Source organism: Pseudochaenichthys georgianus, chromosome 8 (genome assembly GCF_902827115.2).
Source record: "Pseudochaenichthys georgianus chromosome 8, fPseGeo1.2, whole genome shotgun sequence".
Lineage (NCBI taxonomy): Eukaryota > Metazoa > Chordata > Actinopteri > Perciformes > Channichthyidae > Pseudochaenichthys > Pseudochaenichthys georgianus.
The window spans coordinates 4129406-4142569 of NC_047510.2; the positions used below are offsets into that span (position 1 = coordinate 4129406).

The following is a 13164-nucleotide window of genomic DNA, read 5'->3' on the forward strand; positions in this document are numbered from 1 at the left end:
CCAACTACGACCAAATTAACCTATTTACCGTGATTTATTGTAATACACGTTTCAAAATGATGCCGAAGTAACTAAATACTGATAACGGTTAGTAAAAACCATGCTTTAATGCTTTGACAAGTGTGCAGACAAGACGGCATGCAAAACCTTTTAAAATGCGTGTTTTGTGAATGGAGATTGGATCGATCAGGCTAAACTAACGTTGTAGCTGCTCCGTCCACACTCACAACAACGTCCTAAAGACAGAATTAAAGCAGCGACTGTATTCGTCATGACAGAGACAGTCTGTGGTTTGTACATCTTTAACTTTTGTCTAGTTTCTGAACAGATATGAGGAGATGTGAGGAGTTGATTAAAGAGAGCACACACACACACACACACACACACACACTTTTGCATTTCAAAGTATTGCTTGTTCATACAGTTGGATGTTGGAGCTTCACTGTGCACTGCTGAATGATGTGTGTGCAGAGTTTGACCCTTGAAGGCTGTTTCTTCTGCTCTGAAATGGAATATATTTGTTGATTTTTAGATTTCATTTCGGATTTGTGAATGGGAGAAGTAGTAGATGGAAAACATACCAAACACTAATTATTCAAAGTAAAGTATTTCATTTTATATACGGTAATACTAAGGAGGCATAGGCCTATATGATGATACGATTATTGATATTAAAAAAGTGATTTGTTTTTTGTCATTAGAAAGGGAAGTTATTTATTTGTAAGCTCCAAATCCAAAAATGTTCCTCAATGGCCTTTGTGCCCTGGCATGTGGCCTTTGCGTGCTGAAAAAATGTGTGACACCAAAGGCCAAATGGCCTTGCCTCTAAAATGACGAAAATCCAAGCCTGGTGGTCAGCTGCAGCTCATTTGCCACAGAAGCAGCCCTTGCAAAAACAGGGCTGGAATACAGCAAATAGAGCTAAATGAGGCATGGCTAAAACGCATGATCTGTTTGGTTTTTTGAAAAAAAAAACTTCACAGACATGTTTTATACAGTTATGGCCCTACAATATATTATTCAAATATAGCATGACAGGTCCACTTTAAATTAAATGCGCAATGCGTACCAACCTAGCTTCTGCAAGAAATAGGAAGCTGCATTTCACCTCTACTCTCTCCCTCTACACAACCTGAATTCACAGGTTATTTTAGAAAAAAGCCCAACAGCAGGATAAGGACATGCACCATTCCTCCAAAGTACTGAAACTCTGAGAGCCCTTCAATAAAACACAGCTATCATATTTTCACATGTGTCGGCCTGTCGTTATGTTACCCATCTGTGCGTTTACTGTTTGTTTGCCAGCGCACAGCCAGCGCACAGCCAGCACACAGCCAGCAGCACAGCCATCAGCACAGCCAGCAACACACCCCGCACACAGCCAGCAGCACACCCCGCACACAGCCAGAACACAGCCAGCAGCACAGCCAGAACACAGCCAGCAGCACAGCCAGCAGCACAGCCAGCACACAGCCAGGCCATAGCCAGCACACAACCAGCAGCACAGCCAGCACACAGCCAGCACACAGCCAGCACAAAGCCAGAACACAGCCAGAACACAGCAAGAACACAGCCAGCACACAGCCAGAACACAGCAAGAACACAGCCAGCACACAGCCAGAACACAGCCAGACCATAGCCAGCACACAGCCAGAACACAACCAGCAGCACAGCCAGCACACAGCCAGACCATAGCCAGCCAGCACACAGCCAGCAGCACAGCCAGACCATAGCCAGACCACAGCCAGCAGCACAGCCAGCACACAGCCAGCAGCACAGCCAGCACACAGCCAGACCATAGCCAGACCACAGCCAGCAGCACAGCCAGCACACAGCCAGCAGCACAGCCAGAACACAGCCAGCAGCACAGCCAGCAGCACAGCCAGCAGCACAGCCAGAACACAGCAAGAACACAGCCAGCACACAGCCAGAACACAGCCAGACCATAGCCAGCACACAGCCAGCAGCACAGCCAGACCATAGCCAGCACACAGCCAGAACACAACCAGCAGCACAGCCAGCACACAGCCAGACCACAGCCAGCAGCACAGCCAGCACACAGCCAGAACACAGCCAGACCATAGCCAGCACACAGCCAGACCACAGCCAGCAGCACAGCCAGCACACAGCCAGAACACAGCCAGACCATAGGCAGCACACAGCCAGCAGCACAGCCAGACCATAGCCAGCACACAGCCAGACCACAGCCAGCAGCACAGCCAGCAGCACAGCCAGCAGCACAGCCAGACCATAGCCAGACCACAGCCAGCACACAGCCAGCACACAGCCAGAACACAGCCAGACCACAGCCAGCACACAGCCAGCACACAGCCAGAACACAGCCAGACCATAGCCAGCACACAGCAGTCTCCCTTCGGCTATGAGGACTAGACAAGGGTGTTTTCATGTTGAATTTAATCCAACTAACAAACTATAAAATGCATATGAAAGCCCGAGGGCTAGTTCTACGTGTTGGTCCCCTCATATTGATCTGAGGTTAGACTGTCATTACAGTGACTCCCAGTCATCTCTGGAGGAACCAGTGGTATTACAAGACGGTAAGGACCAGGGCTCATTAGCGTGCTAATTTCAGTAGATATATCTGAAAACACAATATATTTCAGCAACACTCTCCGTGTGTCAAAGTGGAGAAGGTCACCTTCATTTCCATGCTGGCCACACTACATTATGTTCTTCCTTTTTTTTCTTGTACTGTATGTCTTATTTAGATATGTTTTAAAGCAGAAAACTGAACTTTAGAGTATACTACAAACGTGAAATGAACCTTCAGAGGGAAGAATAAAGTTCTGTTGACCAAGTCGAAATCTGAAAACAAGATGTAAGCACGCGACTTAGATGTCCTTTAGACAAGTTTAAAGGGTGAGCTGTTAGCAACCAGCATATATAGTTCCACTGACTTGAATTCAAGCTCTTTTTAGTAGAAATGTGTATTAGGCCAAGAGAAATGATAATGTTAACAGTTTTAAAATATAATCTTTTTAAATGTATCAGGAATTGTAGATTTTCATGGGTATTGGTATCAAAGCGATTCCGGTGGGGTGATATCCCAGTTTTATGTCCAGACATGACATTGTGAAAATCTGCTGATACTGGAAGAACACACAGTCCTGTGTTATGTGCTAACAACATGTTTAAGTTTTGTTTGATTGAAAGAGAAAGTGGTAGAATTATTATTTTTAGATTATTTACGACATAATAAACTCGAAAAAAGGGAATATTATAGTATCAGCAACAAAATACTTAAAGTGTCAAAGGACACATTAAGAACAATAGCCTCTTTATATTGTTCTAGTTATTCTTATTTTATTTGTTATTAACGAATATATTAACAGTACTTGACACAAAAGGTTTGATCAATTACAATGCATCATATTCTATGAGATTTGAATGAACATTTTAAATGTGATGAGTACTAAAGCTGTTAAACTTATCTGATGAAATGAAGTACAATACGCTAATATTTATTGTTAGTATATTTGTACAGTACTTATATTGAGGGAAATAGATAACTTTACACCACTGACTGCAGTCCATCTTATTAAGATTATTATTCATATTAACCATATTTATTTGACTGATAATTTTCATGACTAGTACAATTCCTAAAGCCCAAGATACTGCTTTTCAATTAGCATGTATTTATAAATATCACACCATGATAAAGCCCAGAATCAGATCAAAATTCAAGGAGTATAAAATGCAAAAAGATATGCTAACGGTCATCGTATTCTAGGATGAATGTCTGCTCACATTGGTGATAGAGGGTTTATGTTTCAGCCCGCCTGAAATCCACTTCACCATTATACAGCACAGGATATCACAGCGACCCACAGCTGTACGGCCTTGGGGCTGAAAACACCACAATCAGCAGCCACTTCTCTGCTTGGGTTCTGAACATACTGGACAGACAGAGCTTACAACTGAGAGAGCAGAAACACTCTGTCCATAAACACTGTGCAGTATGTGTTCAGCTCACGTCCAATTTATAAAAACACGTTTCTTCTGTCTGTCTGCCTTCATTTCTTTCACTGGCTGAAATGGTGCAGAGAACATGGCACAGTGCCAGGAGGGAGGGAGAGAGAGAGGGAGAGAGAGAGATGAATATACTGTACCAGAGAGAGAGAGAGAGAGAGAGATGAACATACTGTACCAGAGAGAGAGAGAGAGAGAGAGAGAGAGAGAGAGAGAGAGAGATGTACATACTGTTCCAGAGAGAGGCTGAAGTATGAGCAGAGAGAGAGGAGTGAGTGAGAGCACGAGTGTGGGCGAGCAGCGAGGGATGGCCCGCCTCTCTCGCTGCTCGCAGGTGATGCCGCCACACGATTGGTCGCACCCCCTTGCTTTCCCCGCCCACTGTCCCCTCCTCCTCCTCCTCCTCGCTGCCATGAGAGGAGAGGAAGACAAACCATGGCGTGCTACTCCTCCTCCTCCTCTCAGTGTGAAGGCCACACGCACACACACACGCACACACTTTTTGAATGCATTTAAAGCAGAGCAGAGAAGAAGAAAAAGGAAGACCGCTGCAGCTCTTAGAGGTAAATAATATAAATAAATAGAATAGTAGACAACAAGTAAAGAAGCGAAATATGAGAACTGCAAAGAAGAGAGTGAGATTAAAAGGCAGTGAAGATTATAAACACTGTTAAAATATTTTTTAAATGTCAACAGGAATGTCCTGTAAGTGTAAAAACGCTGTTGCTAAAGACTAACTGTGTGTGTGTGTGTGTGTGTGTGTGTGTGTGTGTGTGTGTGTGTGTGTGTGTGTGTGTGTGTGTGTGTGTGTGTGTGTGTGTGTGTGTGTGTGTGTGTGTGTGTGTGTGTGTGTGTGTGTGTGTGTGTGTGTGTGTGTGTGTGTGTGTGTGTGTGTGTGTGTGTGTGTGTGTGTGTGTGTGTGTGTTGTTATAGCGGGGCAAATATTAGTAGGATACAATCATGACAAGTAAACATATAAAGCCCAGCAGCGTTATGTTCATATTCTTTAGCAGGGATCACACATCAGAGTCTTAGCAAGAAGCCAGAGGACTCTGACCTTCCTGCTGCAAAGAACACAGGAGCCCCGCCCCCATATCCATCACAATGCATACAACTGAGTAATGAACACAGCAGCAGTGCATTAGTAACATGCTCGATGGCAGAACATTTATCTTATGCGCTATTGAAGAACTGCCAGTGATGTTAAACCAAGGCTGCAGGTGAGACGTCAACAGATAGGAAGTAGCTCTGCTCACCAGGGGTGTGGGTGGCCCTTCTGAGAAGGCATACAATCCCTCTGCGCAAACTAAACTTCGGTGATGCAGAAATAAAGCTACAGACTTTTTAAATGTCTTGCGTAGAAGAAACTTGTTCTACATTTAAACCCATATCAACTGCTGGAAGAATACTGTTTTCAGGGAGAACACTAAAAGACCAGAAGCGTTGTTCATGAATGTGCCAGTATCCTTCAGACAGGAAATGATGGAGGGAGGACAGAGGGAATGAGTCACAGAACCAGGCGGTGTCGCTTCAGTTTGTGAAGAACTTTGATGGATGGGTCGGGAGGTGGAGGGGTGTGTAGGGAACAAGACTGTAATGAGAGGAAAGGCCTGGGACTCACAGCAACTGCTTTAGATTGACTTCAAATAAAAGCCTACTGAAAATGATGACTGCAACACATGGGTAAAACAGATAAAGGTGCTTCACAGTAGGGTTGCCAGAAACTGACCATGATCAAAATCGATTATTCGGCAGCCCTGGCGAATAATAATCGATTATTCGACCCCCCCCCCCCCCCCCCCCCCTCTGCACGCAGGCTTCCTCCAAGTTTACAGTAAAACAAACTGGTGTGACCAATGGCCATTTACAATTATTAATACTATTACTATTATTAGCATATATATATTTTGGTTGAAACTAAGCCAGAAAAAATAAAAATATATATATATATATATAAATAATAAAAAGAAAATATATAAATAAAATCGATTTTTAAAAATAATATTCGATTATGGAGACTGTAACGAATATTCGAATAATCGAATAATCGAATAATAGCTGGCATCCCTACTTCACAGTTTGGTGATTATGCCTTATCAAACTAAGGGGGAGGAAACCATTTTTGAGAAGGCAGGGAAATCTGCAATGGGAAGATTGGTATGAGTGAGAATATGTTGGTGGTTTTTCGATAAGTTTGCCTGAAGGTATTTGTATTGAATCTGTCTCTTGAAAATAAGAAATATTGACACAAGAGTCCAGAAAAAGGGAAGGAGACACTGATGAAAATTAATATTCTGATTATTTTCAAAATTCTAGTCACAATGAAATGAACTTCGTTTCAATGTCATTTTTTTCTAATGTCGCTGTGTATTCTGTGCACACTACACAATTCTGTAAATGCAAAACTTCTTACTCTGCTTCACAAAAACGTAATAAACGTAAAAAATAATAACAATGTAAAAGTGCAATAAAAAGTGTTAAAAAGTGCATTAGTGTATTTAAAAAAATAAGAGTATGTCATGCTTTGTCCTATAAATGATTGTGTCACAGTGCTGTTGTGTTAGGTCAGTTAAAAACCCAGAGGAGGGGGACTTCCACACACATTGTTTGTGTATTGTGGATTTGCAGGTATCGCTGTAGTCCCAGATATATGGCATGGAAAGCCATTATGAAAGGCCATATGACAACATTGCACAGATTTATCTTAATCAAAAAAAAATGTAAATGGTAAACTAGAAACCTGGACAATAGGACATTTCTGCCATACTGATGACATTGGATCCAACTTTGGGGGACGGTGTAGCTAATCTGCCATATCCATAGAGCAAATATGCCAATGTTTGTAGACCAGGTTGCAAGCTAAAGATACAAACTATATTAAATGTAAAAGAACAAAAACAATGCTATGAAATCCTGCTGAGCCACACACACACACTGACAAACACACAGAGGGGCATCACAAGAGTTTGGTTCAGACCAGCAGTTATGCTTCATTATTGTAAGCTAAATCTGACTAGAAGGGATTCCACTAAAGACCTGCAAATACATTACATTTGAATAAAAAAATTAAAACAAATCGTTTAACTTTTTCTGTGTGTTGCATTTAAAGTGGAACAATGTAATAATTTGTGCACACTGTAACTTAGAATTATGAAAAAAATCAATGAAATACTAGGCATTTTGTCTTCCGTTCACACGAGACCGCTCGGAGCGCTGGAGACGCTGTAGTACATATGCCGGGCCTGTAAGTGGCGCTGTACTTTCGCCACAAAATACACCAAAAGCAGCGAAGAAGACCCCCGAGCATGGTTGCCATGGTTGCCCTTCTGTTTATGCCCCGCGGTGGATTTAGCAACATGTAGTTCATGTAATTCTCCATGTCCACTTGTTGCTGATGGTTGTGGTAGAGGAGCTGTAGATGTTGCACTAACATCTGTAGCATGGTCAGACAGTAGCTACTGACCATGCTACAGCAGTGAGCAGCAGAGGTGGGGCTATGGCTTCATCGTTATCAGGAAATTATCGTATAGGTCGTACACACGGAGCCGTTTGGCCCCCCAGAGCGTTCCGTTTGCAGATCTATCCACCTTGGGACCCGTTATCGTTTGCGGGGTCCGTTTCCTCGTTTCCATTACGGCCTTGTGTGAACGAACGAGCTATACGCGATAGAAAAGTAGCAGATACAACCGTTTGCGTTCTCGTGTCAACAGCACATTTGACTTCATGAAGAATATCCCGACAGCCTCTACAATGTAAACCCCCCACAAAAGCATAAACTCACGATAGAAGGAATTGAACCATCCAACTTCCCCTTAAAGGACTGGTGCCCCTCACATAACGGGTTTGTCCCTCTGAACACCGCCCCTCACACACAAAAACACACACACGCCTCCACTGAGGTTCTATGTCAGAATGAAACTGCACAATAGTAACTTAGCCTATATGCAGATATCATGATGCGGTGTCTTTTGGACAAATACGTAGTTATTGACACGTAAGCACACATACCATTTATATTTGCCCTTTAATTAATGTGCCACTACTGTAGTGCAGTAATTATCGTATTTTAAAGATTTACTGAATTATTTTGTAAATGCGAGTTAAATCACACATCGCAGAAACGCGCGTAGATTCAGTGGATGTTGGATATGAATATTTAAACACGTAATTATGATATTTAGGCTCTCACTGGCTGGTTGTCTGAAAATGGGGACTCCTAAAATGACCGATAGTTCTCTAGTTTGTGTACATATAACCAGTAGAGTGTCGGTGTAACACATGAGGGCGGGCAGAGCTGCAGCAGGCCGGCCGGGTGAGCTCAGCCCGGGGACAGTCAGCTTCAGACTCCGCTGCACCATTTTGCTGCCTGACGTGGAGTTACTCCTCTGTGCCTGAACGCACCGCGTATTGCGGAACCACTGAGGGCCCCAGCTCGCCCACAGTGGCCCCTTATCACAAAACACGCTCATAGTGGTGGCTCTTCAAGGCTATCACAGGTGCGCTACAGCCCTCTCGTCTCCAAACGTGGCGGGCGACCTGCTCCTGCACTTTGACAAGTCACTCCGCGGCTTTCTTCGGACTCTTCTTCGCCACAGCCATGTTGCAACATTTACTCTTCATGGTCTGACTGTGTGGTGCAAGGCGGGCACACCAACACAGGCCAAAATCTAATATGTTGCCACATTTACGCACAAACACATTAAAGCTGGTTGTGTTCAAATGTTCATAAAGCGACATTAAGCCACTAGCATGACATCTACGTCCACTGCCCTTTCTGATCACACACACACACACATTGGCCATATGGCGGAACATGGAGAAGCGTTGCTGCTCACCTCGTATCTGTGCCAAAGGTTACAACAGTGAATGATGGGCTGGAGGCGAATTCCATAATACTGTTTAAAGCAGGTCAAGTCTGGCTCTCAGCACCGAGCAGCTGATCCACAATGCACACAGTTTACCATTAATAAGCCACAGGTTCGTCTGTCCATTCAAATGCATTGGAACCATAAATACAAAACTGAATCAGATGTTTTTTTATATGTAAAATATAAAACCTCTGTCTTATTTTAAATGTACAGCTGGCATTAAAATACATACAAAATAATAAAAATGTAAATCATAATATTTCACGATATAACAATGTGAACACGTTAAAACTCAACATTCACAGTTATTCATGGTCAATTTAAACAACGTGTGTTAAGAAAATTGGGAAACCGTTTAATAATATTAATTTTTGACATTAACATTTTGGAAAATTAAAAAACGCACATTTCACAGTGAATTGTACGTGACTCCGCCATAACGAATCATATTCGTTGTTTTAAATAATGACAGATGAAATGTATCGTGTAGGCCTATGTATTTTTGTCGAGATACAGCTCACGATAAAATGATGTGTCCACAATGAATGGGGGACGGGTGGGGGGTCTGCAGCCTGCTGACGCTTATAACTTTATGAAAACAATATATAGCGACATGCATTTACTCAACCAAAACCAGCATTTCCAAATATAGACAAAAGAGCTCCTCAATCTGCCGGCTGATAACGGAAGCTGTCACACACACGCAGCACCAAAAACTCAGGCTTCTACCGTCAAGCACACACCCTCCAGAGGAGAAGTACTCCGATATTGTAGGCCTACTACTCCGACTTGAGTAAAAGTAGAAATACCAAAGTGTAGGAAAACTCTGTGAAATCACTCATTGTGCAGATTGGTCCCTTTCAGGATAATATAGATGATACGTTTTATAATTATTGATCATCGAAGCTGGTAAAGGTGCATATTTTGAATAACTTTGCATAAGCTACTGCAGGGTAGCTTGTGGATTCACTCCAGGTGTAACTAGAGTCTTATTTAAGAGTTGATCATATTGTTTATAACTAATCTATAGGCCTACCTTCAAAATTATTAAAGCTAGGCTACTAAGTAAATGTAGTGGAGTAAAATCACAATATTTAGGCCTACATTTGAATGGGGTAGAAGTGCAAAGTAACATAACGTGGAAAATACTCAAGTAAAGTACAAGTACCACAAACTTGTAGGCTACTTAAGTACAGTTTGATTAAATGTACTTAGTTGGGCTACTTTACATCATGGTCACTCAGCATAGACACACAGCCCTGAAGGGGGGGGGGGGGGGGTACCTTAGCTTCTTGGGGACGGAGTGCTCCACCTCAAGACGTTTCCCCTGGATCTCCACTTTACCTGAAAGATACAGAAGTGTGCAGTTAGAAACACACCACGGCTAGCTACATGCTAACTAACTAACTAACTGTCCACTGTGGGGGGCTGTGACGTACCAGGGTCAGAGCTGAAGGTAAAGCAGCTCAACAGCTGGCTTTGTTAAACGATACAAAGTATTAAAAAAAGAAAGACAAGAAGCTGAGAGGAAGGTGAGGGCTCCAGAGGGCCCGAGCCTGTCACCTGAGTCCGATAATGAGCTCCTGAGAGCCCGACACATACACCGTGACAACCGTGGAGCAGGAACTCGCTCTCTATGGGATTCAAAGTGATTTCGGAATATTAAAAGCGAAGTAAAAGAGGAAAGAGAAGAAGAAGAAGCTGACATGACGACTTTCCCCTTCATGTTACATTGTAGGAAATCCTGAAAAATGCAAAGCACGGACACTGAATCCAACTTTAACCATCACTGTATCCTGCACTGATCATTTAAATATATTTCTACAAGGATAGGCAATATAGATAAACATCTATAGACATTATTCTATCTTTGTCACAGGGGAGACCCGGCTTAAAGGGGGAGGGAGCAGCGAGGCTCTCAACAGCCTGTTTCGGTCAAATAGCCTACGTCCAGATAGTAAGCACACATGCACACCGAGATACAAACACACACAATTGTAATAATGTTAGTTAAATGCTGGCTTCGGGCTCAGGCCGCACTGTGGAGCTGTACGGTGGGTGACACCAGTGTGTCCCTCCCCCTGCAAAAGTTGAATGGCTCCCTTGGGTGGATAGCTCTCCACACGCCATTAAACCAGCATCAATGAAATCATTTTGTGGATTTATTTGTATCCGGCATGCTCCCGCAGCAGCCCCGGCGGTGAACCCGGGGCCGCTATACGGTGCACCGGGCGGCTCCACCACTCCCTCTACAATGAATGAATGAAAGTAAAGCTGTGGCTCGGAGGCGGACAGCAGGCCACCTGGACTCACCAGAAAACGTCTCGATCGCCTTCATCGCCCACTGGTCGTCCGGACAGTCCACAAACGCGTAGCCGGTCTTCATGAGGAACTGTCCGGAGTACGGGATCTTGTGCTCGTCGAAGGTTTTCCCCAAGTCCTCGGCAGTCACGCTGTCGCTTAGATTCCCAATGTACAGCTTGTGCATGGTGGCAATTGTTGTTCCAAGTCCCAAAAACGATTATTAAAAAATAAAGCCCGGAGTAACTCAAATTAAAAGCCGGCTAAAAAAGTTCCTGATTCCGCTAATAACGCAACAAGATGTTGCCACACTGACTGAGAGTAGAAATCACAACAAATATGTAAAAGAAGATCTAAAAAAGTAGCAAACGAAACGCGTGTTAATACTAACTAGCCTATATAAAGATGCGTTAAAAGTGTAAAAACTGGTAAATCCAGGAGAATTGGAGGTGCAGGCAGCCTGTCTGTCTGTCTGTCTCTCGCACTGTGAGCACTGGCTGTACTGGTGGATGCTGATGGGTTTGTGCTGGAAGAGTGAGGAAAACTATGGCGGGATCCGCTGTGGAAAATGTGTTTCTCTCTCTCTCTCTCTCTCTCTCTTCTCAGTATCCCCCTTCAGCCTGCTGCCGGTGGAGGGAGACGCCGCCCCTCACTGATTCACGGGTTTTTTTTGCGAAGGGGAAACCACGTGGTGTGTTTAGAGTAGGTTATACAGGGGAGGAAAGGGGGGGGGCATCTCCTGCTCATAGGGCATTCACCAGATCAGTGCGCGTGTACATATCCGCGCGCACACAACAAGCCAAGACCCCTAATTCGTTTATGTGCGCGTGCGCGCTCTGTGTTGTACTGTACCACCGCGCGCTGCACCTAGGCGTTACGCAGCACGCGGACACACATGCGCTTTGTGCGCTCGATCTGCTCGTGCGGCAAAGAGTGTGCTGTGGCCTACAGAGAGGACTCTGTAGGCCCCTTTCATTGGCGAAACGTTACATTTCGCCAATTAAAGGGGCAGAATGGTCAGTCGGCATGATGTTATGACCTATGGTGAACCTCGGGCTGTGTGGCACGGGGAACAAAAGGTCCAGGGCCCCATTTAGCTCTAGGGGCCGCACGCGCACGGGTTACTGGAACCCGCTGAAAGCCTCTCTCTAACCCAGGGGGCCATGAGAGCCCCGTCCACCCGCACAAGGTGTCGGATACATGCAGGCTCAGCGAGGCCCAACAGGCGGAGACTCGTGAGCGTCATGTGTGCGGGGTGCAGAGGAAATGACGCTATGGCGCAATTGCTGGGCTATATAGCAGCACGCGCCCTCCAGCATGGATTTCTCAAAATGGAGGCAGTTACTAATGCCCCCCCCCCACACACACACATACACACACGCTTTGGTGCCCACCTCCCCTCTCCGGTTGGCTGGGCCTACATCCGGTTCTCAGAGCTCCTCTTCCCGCTGGTGACATCAGCTTCACACGGTGGAGCCAAACTGTTCCTGTCAGCAGCCGACGTGGCACGAGACCTCACAGTACCTGGACCAAAAAAGAACCATTTAACAAATATAGGAAAGAGGTTCTTCAAAATCATAATGTAATGTTCATCTCCATTATGAACGTGGTGTTCTACACTATAGGCCTACATGGTTTGGTATTCTCAATCCTGCATTACCTGCACATTACTCTTGCAACATTCTCTTGCATTATTTAATTTCTATTCTGTTATTTCCTGCACAATTTGTGTTGTTTTTGTATTTGTTTAATGTCTTATCTTTATGTTGCATTGTTGGTGCTGGTGGAGTCTGGGACTTCAGATTCTCATTGCCATAATAGGACCTACTGTGCATATGAGTCGACAATAAAGCCTTTGATTCTAAAAATGTAATAGCACATTTGTGCTATAGCCAGAAACAAAGGAATAAGCCTTTATGGACTAGATTGAAATCAACAAATGGAGTTTGACCATGTCATATGTTGATCATATTCATCTAAATTGCCTTTGTGATGTGCTGCA

General features: G+C 44.1%; 1 protein-coding gene across 2 annotated transcripts in view; it reads right to left on the minus strand.

The window, feature by feature from the left end:
- The window catches only part of LOC117451445 (insulin-like growth factor 2 mRNA-binding protein 1), a 74625-nt gene extending 63276 nt beyond the window's left edge, over nucleotides 1-11349 (minus strand). For both annotated transcript variants that reach the window (XM_034089746.1, XM_034089747.1), the window contains exons 1-2: nucleotides 11175-11349; nucleotides 10145-10205 (exon numbers count right to left, since the gene is read on the minus strand). In XM_034089746.1, the coding sequence (XP_033945637.1) occupies nucleotides 10145-10205; nucleotides 11175-11349 (236 nt within the window). The remainder of the gene's footprint in view (nucleotides 1-10144; nucleotides 10206-11174) is intronic.
- Between the last annotated feature and the right edge of the window lie 1815 nt (nucleotides 11350-13164).